We start from the raw sequence: 11,584 nt of genomic DNA on the forward strand, positions 1-11,584 counted from the left end.
CAATTTAATTAATTTTTTACATATTTTTATTATAGATATTCAACAGTATTCGTTTTAAATCTATTTATTACTATCTTAATATGGTACACAATATTATTTAAGATTTAGAATTCATAAAATAAAATATAAACAAATATAATAAAATTTTTTACAACTAAACGATAAATTTTATAAAAGCAAATTGTCTGATTGGTTCATTTTTCTGTTTTAGTGGAAATGACCAATGACAACGACGTATATACCTGAATGTGATTGCTTTCTCGTTCTATCTCTTTTCCCGCCATATATACCCACGGTCTGTTCCCGCCAAATTTCTCAGCAGTAAATGCCAACAAGTGCTGAAGTCACTCACGACTGATGACAGTCACTGTTGGTTTATTTGCACTTCTATGAATGTTAATGAAGTGAATTACATTTTTTGGTTTTGCACACGTTGATCGTTGTGTTAAAGAACTAGGCACAAGATAACGCATTTTTTGAAAATTTTTGACTGAATAAACATATTAAAATGTACGTTAAAGTGAGAACAATGGATGGTAAACAGGAGGCAATATTAACCATCTCCAAATTGACGGAAGTGGAAGAGTTTAAGGTAAAACAAATGTAGTATAGGAAGTACTAATTTCAGATAAAAAATACGATTTTTTTATCTTTCGTGAAAGTTGTAATTTTATCTCTGATATTTACATTTAATGCTGAAATTCTTGGAGTAAAAAAATCTGACTTTATTAAATATTCCATTATTTTATTAAAAACATTTATTTAATGTTAGTTACATTTATTTAATAATAATAATGTGTGAATAAAAAGAAATTATCTATTTGGAATATAGTATTTCTATATTTTTATAATTCTATCTATTTCAAGTATTCGTATACTTACTTAATAACATTTTGTAAAAACTTTCATTTATAAAAATATTATTTTGCAGCGTGAAATTGAAAAGGAATTGAATATAAAAGTGGATTTACAACGATTATTCTTCCGTGGGAAACAACTAGAAAATGGTTATAAACTATATGATTATAATGTTAATTTGAATGATGTAATTCAATTAATGGTTAAAATACAAATTAATGAAGTAGAAAGCCAAGCTACTTCGAGTACTAAAGTTACTTCTAGTTCTATTATTGAAGAAGAAATTGTAGATAATTGTAGCAAAGAAGAAAAGTTGTCTGAAGCAGAAAGTTTATATTATAAGGTTGGAGATGCGGTAGATTGTCTTGACCAAACTTATGGAGCTTGGTTTGAGGCAATAATATTAAAAATCTTTAAAAGAGATGATAATATTATTTATAATATGCAGTGGGAATTTGATGATAAAGCTCCAGCTTTCAATGTACCTGAGTCATCAGTAAGACCACGTGCAAGGCGTTTATTAAAATTTGATAGCTTAGAAATAGGTCAAAAAGTGATGATCAATCACAATGTTGATGATCCCAAAGTAACAGGATTATGGTATGATTTTACAATATTGAAAATAGATAAAAAGAAGAGGGTACAAGAACTTATTGGGATATTACATATTGGAAAGTAAGTATTATATAATTCAAATATTCAGTTTAAGTTGGTATAATGTATGATTAAAATTTATGTATCTATTTAAATAGGGATCAACCACTTGAGAATCGGAAAGTGAATCCTAAAGGAGAGATTTTTGCCATAGAAGAACCAAAATTTCTTAAAGACAGAAGTCCTGAAGATGAACAACATATGGTCAGTAATGGTAAACGAAGACGTATACAAGCTTATTGTGATGCATGTTTGGACAATCCTAACAAGGAATGCAGAGAATGTGGTTGTAGAGTCTGTGCTGGGAAAGAAGATGAACACAATCTTCTCTTATGCGATGAGTGTAACTCCGCATATCATTTAAGCTGTTTGAATCCTCCATTAACATCTATACCTGAAGAAGATTACTGGTATTGCCCAGAATGTAAAAATGACGAAAATGAAATTGTGAAGGTTAATTACCACTTAATAATACTTTATTTTGCAATATTTATAAAATTTATAAATCATTATTTTTTAAAGGCAGGTGATAAACTTAAACAAACGAAAAAAAAAACGAATGAAAACAATAGTAGTAAGAGAGATTGGGGTAAAGGAATGGCATGTGTAGGAAGGACAAAAGAGTGTAGTATAGTTCCACCTAATCATCGTGGACCTATTCCAGGAGTAGAAGTTGGAATGTGTTGGATGTACAGAGTACAGGTAATTGAAATTTTTAAATAATCTTTAATTTTAATAACTTTTGCATATATAAATAAATGAAGGATATGTAAATGATAGGTGTCTGAAGTTGGAGTGCATAGACCACATATAGCTGGAATTCATGGGAGAGAAACAGATTGTGCATATTCTATTGTATTATCTGGAGGTTACGAGGATGATATTGATAACGGTGATGAGTTTATTTATACCGGCTCTGGAGGCAGGGACTTATCAGGTAGAATATTTAATTATAAATAAATTTGTTATGACTCAATTAATGTGTTATATTTATAAAGGAAATAAAAGAACAGCTGAACAAAGTTGCGATCAGATGTTGACTCGAATGAATAAAGCATTGGCACTAAATTGCAATGCAAAGCTCAATGCGACAGCCGGCGCTACAGCTGAAGATTGGAGAGGTGGTATACCTGTAAGAGTTGTCAGAAATTTCAAACTCGCTAAACATAGCAAATATGCACCAGAAGAGGGCAACAGGTATAATAATAATCATTATTGTTATTTTTACATGTTCTAATATTTAGTTTTTACAAAAATATTTTTATTTTAGATATGATGGTATATATAAGGTAGTAAAGTATTATCCAGATACAGGCAAAAGCGGATTTCGCGTATGGAGATATTTATTAAGGAGAGATGATCCAGCAGCTGCACCATGGACCGAAGAGGGTAAAGCACGTATAGAGGCTCTTGGCTTAAAACCAATGTATCCAGATGGATACTTGGAAGCAATGGCAAAAAATAAAATAAATAAAACTAGTAAGACAAATAAAAAGCGAAATATACTAATGGAAGAAGAAAATTCTACCTCTTCGAAAAGAGAACCACCAAAGAAGAAAAAGAAACTTGAGAGTTACGAATTAGAAAGTGAAGTAGTGAAACATATTGAAAAAGATCAAGCAAATATAAAATTATGGGATGAATGTCGTAAGGCTTTACCAGATGGTAAAACTGCATTTTTACAACAAGTTTCAGAAAGGTATGTTACTCATCAAGTCTTTAGTAAATATATTTGTTATATTTCCAAATTTTTATAATTTTTAAATTGCAGATTCACATGTCCCTGTTGCTTGGAACTTGTTTATAATCCTGTCACGATTCCGTGCACGCATAATATTTGCCTTAATTGTTTAAAACGTACTTTTTCGTCGGGTGTCCAATATTGCCCGTCATGTCGTCATTTATTAGACAAAAATTATAAAATGGAAGTTAATCAATGTTTATCATCTGCTCTATTATCGCTTTATCCAGGATATGAGGGTGGCAGATAACATTAATTTTTAGTAAAATAATACTTATATCTCAAATACGAATTCACACACACATCTAGACTCCATTAAATAATATTTTTAGATACAATTTATGGTTCACGAATAAAATGTATTAGTGATTTTGTTATAATACATACTTATAGGGTGGATAACATTCTGATAGTATAAAAAATTTTTGTTAGTATACAAAATTTGTTGCCATGATCCACTACAATAACAATTAATTTTATTATTACAATATTTACATTAATAAATATAACAATTAATTTTATTATTACAATATTTGCATTAATAAATTGACTGACAATACTAATAAGATAATAAAAAGAATGAATTTTCTTTCAGAAAGAGAGAAACATACAAGAAATGAAAATATACATAGTTATTGTAGTACTTATTTTTATATTGATTTTTGATTTATACAATTTCGAGTTTTATATTTGTATGTAGTATAAGATTTATACAATTGACTATACACTATAAATGTTTGATCATTTATTTGTACATGTATACGCGTCTATCGATGTGTTCAAATTTAAATCAACTGTAATGGTTCTAGTTTGCATTTTTGTTAATTGTATTGTTTTTTCTAATTAGCATAACATAACTTTTCACGGTAGTGAAAAATTTATAAAACAATTCATGTTATTTTATAACAAGGTAAATAAATGTTTTTATTATAATATGTGACATCAGAATCCTTTTAAATATGGATATAGAAAGAAAGTTATTTTATTGCTCTCTTTGATTGATAGGTGGAACTATCTCGCTTATCCATTGGAGATATTTGTGACTTCCATTTTGAATCTATAATAAAACATTGTTCAACTTTCATCTGCATTATATTAGAGTACATATCCTATGTTAAAATGTAATTAAACAATACTTACAGGTAATGAGATTACTTCACAAACTTCATATGGATGGTTCTCCCTGTTCAAAGCCAATTCAAAATTAATTTTAATTGTATGTATATAATAATTCAAAAACATCAAAATATGCACTTACATTACATATTTTGTTAGGGCATTTACAGTATCAGTCCTAGTTTTTATCATCTAAAATAAAGTATATAAAGTGTGTATCAATAACTTTAACCTACTAACATTACTTTTTTGCTTCTTACCAGTAAAAATTCATTATCTTCATTAATTTCATTTTTCCATTCATATCTGTAATATATAAATAATATTTCTAAATGAAATTAAAATATTTTAGTCTGCAAGCACAATGAATAGTATATACATTATACTTACACCGATGTAAGCCCTGGTATAATATTAACGCAAGCGGCTAGTTTATTCTTCACCAAGCCACTGTAAATTAAGTATAGATTAATTAATCATTTTTATTCTCTAGAGAATTAATTTACAATAGGTTATATCGATTCTTACTGAGACAATTTTTTAGCGACTTCATGTGTTGGAACTGTTACGTATGCAACAGAATGAACTCCAACGAGATCGCTCATGTTTCTATAAGTAGTAGCAGTAACACTTCTAGCGAAACAAAAGAGCGTAATTATTCCAAAAATCGGTTTGCACAATACAAGTGACATTTGTATCCAATTTTTTTGGAACCGGCACTTTTTTCACTAACTTGAAGATTGCTTCAGAAGTACCAACTTAGGGCACATTCTCGAAACGCTGTTTGAGATCGATTAATCAGTTTTCAGAAATAAAGTATTTAAAAAAATAAGGAAATGATGGTTTTTTAACGAAAACATTTATTATTGAAAGGAATCAATTTTTAAATAATCAGGCTTACAAAAATTTAACAAATTAAAATGTCATAAGAATCATATGCTACTTTGTAAGTAATTTTATAAGAAATAATGTGTAAAAATTTGAAATTTACCTAATGATTATTCTTGAACATTACGGAGTATCAGATTAAAAAGCATAGTTTCGAAAAAACCGTATTTAACCTTGCTGCGATCCTTTGATTCTTTATATTTCAATTGTGTTTGCGTTTTAATCGAATAGAGGGCTTATAATGTTTTAAGAAATTTTTAGTATGCTGTTACTATTACGTTTTTATGTCATTGTTATCATTATTATTATCATGGTATTATGTTATTATTATCATTATTATATCAGTAATGATTCTTTCTTATTTTTCTCGAACTTAAGAAATTTTCTAATGATAGAAGAATACAATTCAGTAAAAAATAATTCAAAGAATGCAGTCAAGTTAAAATTTTATGCAAAGAAATTTCTTCAATCTTTTAAAACAGACAAAATGGTGTACTAACGAAAGATACATACTGTGATAGTATTTGTACATCTTATATTTAAATATAATGATAATATGTAATAAGCAGATTTACATAAATTATGGAAGACACGGATTGTTATCTTATTTCGTAAAATCACATAAACATTAAGTGTTAGTTAATGTTTTTTCGAGTGGGTTCTTAACTACGCTTACTGTAATTTACTTAATACTCGAATTGTAACACTTATACGTATATGTGGATGCATTAATCTTACTTAATTTCAAACATATACGACATTACGTTCTTAGATGTATTTTGCACTCGATAGTTTTGTTCATATGAATGATTATATTATTTCGACGATTTACTTATCAATAAACTTAAAATATTTGTTGACAATTTTTAGAAGTATTCGAGTATGTGTAAGTTACTCTAATTTATGTAATTATTTTATTAAATATCCTTGCAGAATCAAATTTGCGATATGTTTAATTAAAAAATCTTCTTTATGATTTTTCGGAAATAAAGAAATTAGATGATAATCTATAGACTGCGAATATTTATGTAAATTCATATTTTTGTGGAGATAATCAAAAAAATGTAACCTAGGTAGAAAATTGCTTCATATATTAAATATTATAACGAATACTATACTGTGGATATTTTATATACATATCTTCGCGTATTATATGCATTTTGTGCACTTCGGCGCAAATTTTCCATAAATGCATAAAAAATCTGCCATCTAATAATGTACTTTGATTTCTGTATGTATTTTGAAACATGTACCGTGAGTTAAAAAAATCGAGTATCTATTAAAATATTAAAGAGAGGATTCGAATGAGTGGAGGTCAATGCCAGATTTGTTAAGGTTGTCATCATATTGTTTTCTTACCAGTAACCAAAGTTATCATTCAACCGCATGTACATACATATGCAATTTTGTCAACTCAATATTTTTCAGGAAATATATCCATTTGAAATACACCAAATTGAACTTTTTAATATGTAACCAACCGTTTACCATGTTTTCTTACGCATATCACAAGTTATGGTAATTTCATTTCTAAAAATACCAGACTGCTGAAATTGTAAAACGATTTACGTATAAAAAATTGATTTTTGATCAAATTTTTCTGTTTTAGGTTTTCATGTGAATGTTTACGTTTTACAGGTTTAATTTGGCAAGTAGTATTCCCTTGGGATGTATTCTGGTTTTGGGCTACTCGGTTCAATTCCAAGCAGCTCTCCCATAAATGCAATGTAAGTGATGGCCAAGCGCAAAGTCTCGATCCTCGAGAGTCGTTTTTCGTAAGCAAAAGTTGGCACCTGAGGAATAAAGGTCGTAAAATAATTTTAAGCAACATTGGTATATCAATAGAATGCAGATATCTATGGATTTATGAAAAATGTAAAATTGCACAGAATGTACATAATACGCAAAAGTATACAAAATGTTCAAAGTGAAATATTTATTATAATATTCCCTGAATTCCTTTAGTTGTGCTCATTAAAGTATATACTTGGATAAACATTCTTTAATAACTAGTATAAAAATTAATTGTACAAAATTATACAAACACATAATACAATAGTAGAAAAAGATAATCATTCTTATAGAAGATAGCAATATTGTTATGAGACTCAAGAATAGAACAAAGATCTATGCATATACAACTCACTTTTCTGCGTAACTTGTCGAAAGCTTCGTTTAAATTGAACATTCTGCGCCTCTCACGGATGTTTGCTGCTCTTCTTTGCGAAACAGTCGCCACGCGACGCCTTGGTTTCTTTGTGGTGGACGATGGGAGATTCGGAGATCTACCATTAGGCGTGTAACGACTGAAATTATTTTATTCATCGATAAATAATTAATAAAACGTCGTTGTAAATAATTCTCATTTCTTTCAAGATTTGAAATCTTCAATGTTTAGAATTATTTCTTCGATTCGTAAACTAGAATTTCGCTAGAATATCGCTGCGTAAACTAGAATTGTGACAAGAAATTTAGCTATTGCTATAGCACACAGGGATAATTACCTTTGATGTAATAATGCACAGGGTTGTCTATATAATCCGTGTTCGTTCACATGAGAGTGCGAAGGAGGTGGTGCTTGGTATAAGACAGAACTGTCCCACATCGGGTAGCTTCCGAGTTCGCCGCTGACGTACTGCGACATATCCGCTGTAATCACCTATTTCATTTACTTGCGTTTACTTTTATATGCACGCTATTTCTTATTAATGCAAAAGAAATATCATTCGTGCTAATTATTATCTTTCATTATTATACAAACACAAATGAAAAATTAAATATTAATATTATATATTATAGTATTAAATGTTGAAAGAAATATTAGAAAATTGTTAATCAAACTTCTCATTCGCGTTCTATGGATTATCACAATGTAATACTTTTATTTAATCAGTAAATAAGTAGCATTCTGAACAATATTGTAGTAAAAGATGTGTTACAATAATACTAATTTATTGATTTTATTTCTATACTATATACCTTCGTAATTAAGGGATTCACTTTTAATTATTTATACTCACTGGTGCTTGATTTCCATTGATCTCCCACAACGGTTCGGTGTAGCTCATATCCCGGGTTCTATCCAGGAGCAAACGAATTCAGGAAGTACCACCCTCGTATTTCAATTAAAAAAAAAAATAATGAAAAAGAATGTCGGTACACGAGTCAAATAAAACGTTTGTTGCGGTCTGAGTGTCACCTTCAATCTGAGGATTCCACTGATACCCTCATCCAGGGAATCGAACTCCTGGAGCTTGGTACATCTCGAGCCCGCCCCTTTTTCAAAGCAACCCTCTGGAACCACTGTTATTCACTATTCTCGGACGCTTGCGTCGTCATCCCTGTTCCAATTGGAGAATCTCACCCTTAACCAACTTGAGTGAAACACGATCGTTGGACAGGTGGTTGTGAAGGGTGGAGCTTACGGACAATCCTCATGGTTTGCCTTGTTTCGTAGGAGTTGAGGGTTGAACAGTATCGGAATTATCGACCCTGGTATGTTAAAGATGGACAAACTATTTGTTGGAAGCTTTTTTTAAATGTCTACATTTCTTTCATTTCTTTTAATTTACTTCTTCTCTTTGTAATTGCAAAAGTTTTGTCTACATTCAACACTTCATGAAATAGATATTGATAAGAAATGATGAAATGAAGGAAAAATTATTTAACAATTTATTATTGTTCAAGTATTTTTGAATTCAAAATCGATATTTGTTGAACGAACTTATCATTTTATTGATTTTCACAATGAACTTCTTGATATTGTCTGTCACTTTCTATTATGGCACGCAAACTTACTTATTAATTTTGAAAAAACGAATAGGATTGTATATTTTAAAGAACGATTAACAAATTTTCTTTTATCTCCCTTCAGGAATCATAGCATTGTACGTGTGCTAAATGGAGTATGGTAGAGTTCTTCTTAAGCACAATCAAAGTATGAAAATTGATGCTAAAATATTATGTACTATCAAATATTATACTATTGTGATGTTTTTCTTTAGAAGCAGTATGAAAACCCTTTATTTTTCATCTGGAAAAATAAGATTACTTTACTATGTATGTAACAAAATTTAAATTAAAATACAATTCATCCACTGATGATTAGTGATTAGATTTGTTTTAAAATCATGAAAGACACAATTTTCTGCAAGTTAGGATATTACGATTTCTTTACGATCATTTCGAGACAAATTGCTCCACATATTGAGGTCGTAACAGGATCACTCAAAAGACCATGACAAAGTCTCTTCAGAAGGGTAACATATTGTTAAACCGAGGGTGTATTCCCCCAAATTAATTAAATAGATATTAGCCGATTCACTTGACACTAAGTTCTCCCTTTGGACGCATATAAACATCCAGTGTGCTATCTGCGTGTCAAATCGCATTGTGTTTGCTTTGAGAATTCGAGGGTGCATAAAGTTATTAATATTAAGCTACGAACAAGCAGTCTTATTAAGATCATTCTCTCTTCTTTTTATTCTCTTACTGTCACTTTGTTATTGTTTACATTTAAAACAAATAATTTAGTCGCGTTCTTTGTTTTTTTTTTTTGAGAATTTGAGAATTATTATCAAGCATATTTATTCATCTTCTAACCTCCTTTTGTACATTTTTTAAATTTTTCCAGAATAATCAAAAAATAATAAGGTACGAAAAACACTTCTTAGAACTTGCACGATAAAAAATATAAAAGAAATTATTTCATAGTACGCTAAAAAGGAAAGGAATTTTATAAAAATTATATTAACTAAACACGATATGAAATATGTATTTTTAAATTTTATTTTGTATTTGTACATGCAATAAGTATGCTACTTATGAATGTCGTGTTATGAAACACGATATGAAATATGCATTTTTAAATTTTATTTTGTATTTGTACATGCAGTAAGTATGCTACTTATGAATGTCTTATAATAAATGCGATTAAATGCAAGAACGAGAAACGTATTAATTTATCTAACATGTGATATATATCTTATAGGTTTGTATCCATTAACTGTGTCGGTGGATCTTTAATTCGAGTCTGGTAATATGCACTATATCCATAACTGCAAGCTGACGCTTTGGATCGATGCTCTGAGCGTCGGCGCTGAAATGCTTCATAACTGAATTTCGAAGCTTTTCTAGAATGAAGGATATTCGATATAATGCAAAATGAAAGGCAATTTATCTACTGTAAACACGTATCGGCATAAAATCAGTTAATTCAACAGAAACCATTAAAACAGATTAGTCAGTTACGTATTCTAAAAGTTTTTATTTTTTTATATTTTCATTTTTGATGAGTTCTAGTAAGTATGCAACAGTTAAATGCAATAAATGATTATTTTTCATATTGAAAATATTAATTTTTTATTTAACCTAATTTAATTTAGACAAATGTAATATTATTTTTCGAATACACTTAAATATCTTAAATAATCGAATAATAATTACATTATTACAAGAATTCTAATAGATTGACGTTTTCCTTTGTTTTTCAACAATTTGTAATTTTTTTAGATTATAATTTATAATATAATTTATAATATGAAGACAGTAAATCATCCTAACTTTTCTATGTTCTAATTTTATAAAAAATAACTGACAAATATGTGGGATGATGTAAAGGGTGTCAAAAATCAGATTTGGGTTCATCCCCTCATGGTGCACGTGTTCGTTTGTGAACTAATTCTGATGCGATTCGAACAATGGATGCGCCTTCCGCAACAGGGTCACGCCATTGACAGCAATTACGTGATTTCGTTACAGAGATTTCCATCTTCTTGAATAGCACGTCGCCATATACCTAATACAGATTTATCACAGAATTTCACTAAAATAGGGAAAAATTCGAACAAAATCTGTTTCTTTGTGATATGATAGGACTTAGATTTTCAATAGACATGTAGTTACGAAATAAAAATATCGGTATATAGATATGAATTTTCATTAAAATACTGCAGCATTCTATGCTGTATAGGTATATATAAAATTATATGACTAATTTAAAATATTGCAATATGTAGTGTTACAACATTACGCAGGCATTATATCATATTGCATTTTATTTAGATATATATAAATTATAAATAAATACGATGATTGACTTCAAGAAATAATAAGATAAATATACGAGTAGTTTAATATCATATTTATAGAAATCCTGGAAAAATTCTTAAAAGATCTTTAGAGAAATGTCGAGAAGATGTATACAATATGAAAAGTTAAAATAAAGAGATAAACTAATTTTGTTATAAGAATATATAATTTTTTATGCATAAAACGTTACATTAAATTATAATATCAAGTTATATAGTTAAAGTAAAAGACGCCTTT

General features: G+C 29.0%; 3 protein-coding genes across 4 annotated transcripts; 1 reads left to right on the top strand and 2 right to left on the bottom strand.

Annotated features, from left to right (window-relative positions):
* Positions 1 to 275: 275 nt before the first annotated feature.
* LOC122574697 (E3 ubiquitin-protein ligase UHRF1-like) lies at positions 276 to 3,757 on the top strand. 2 transcript variants are annotated; one of them, XM_043742598.1, is made up of 9 exons: positions 276 to 592; positions 932 to 1,201; positions 1,307 to 1,533; positions 1,611 to 1,965; positions 2,035 to 2,214; positions 2,293 to 2,449; positions 2,511 to 2,709; positions 2,783 to 3,211; positions 3,284 to 3,757. In XM_043742598.1, the coding sequence occupies exons 1-9, from the start codon at positions 509 to 511 to the stop codon at positions 3,501 to 3,503; spliced, it is 2,121 nt and encodes a 706-aa protein (XP_043598533.1). In that variant the 5' UTR covers positions 276 to 508; the 3' UTR covers positions 3,504 to 3,757. The 2 variants fall into 2 exon arrangements, with proteins under 2 accessions (XP_043598533.1, XP_043598532.1); XM_043742597.1 differs by having other exon boundaries at positions 932 to 1,533.
* A 128-nt stretch (positions 3,758 to 3,885) lies between these two features.
* Positions 3,886 to 5,180, bottom strand: LOC122574700 (protein CutA homolog). Its single transcript, XM_043742600.1, has 6 exons — positions 4,898 to 5,180; positions 4,760 to 4,819; positions 4,630 to 4,675; positions 4,512 to 4,561; positions 4,394 to 4,436; positions 3,886 to 4,310 (listed from the first exon to the last, which is right to left on the bottom strand). The coding sequence occupies exons 1-6, from the start codon at positions 5,059 to 5,061 to the stop codon at positions 4,236 to 4,238; spliced, it is 438 nt and encodes a 145-aa protein (XP_043598535.1). The 5' UTR covers positions 5,062 to 5,180; the 3' UTR covers positions 3,886 to 4,235.
* Positions 5,181 to 5,617: 437 nt separating this feature from the next.
* On the bottom strand, positions 5,618 to 8,663 carry LOC122574699 (protein Fer3-like). Its single transcript, XM_043742599.1, has 5 exons — positions 8,278 to 8,663; positions 7,762 to 7,916; positions 7,404 to 7,563; positions 6,887 to 7,050; positions 5,618 to 6,804 (listed from the first exon to the last, which is right to left on the bottom strand). Exons 1-4 carry the CDS (start codon positions 8,323 to 8,325, stop codon positions 6,898 to 6,900), a joined length of 516 nt encoding a protein of 171 aa, XP_043598534.1. The 5' UTR covers positions 8,326 to 8,663; the 3' UTR covers positions 5,618 to 6,804; positions 6,887 to 6,897.
* Positions 8,664 to 11,584: the final 2,921 nt, after the last annotated feature.

The sequence above is a fragment of the Bombus pyrosoma genome, linkage group LG14 (genome assembly GCF_014825855.1).
Source record: "Bombus pyrosoma isolate SC7728 linkage group LG14, ASM1482585v1, whole genome shotgun sequence".
NCBI lineage: Eukaryota > Metazoa > Arthropoda > Insecta > Hymenoptera > Apidae > Bombus > Bombus pyrosoma.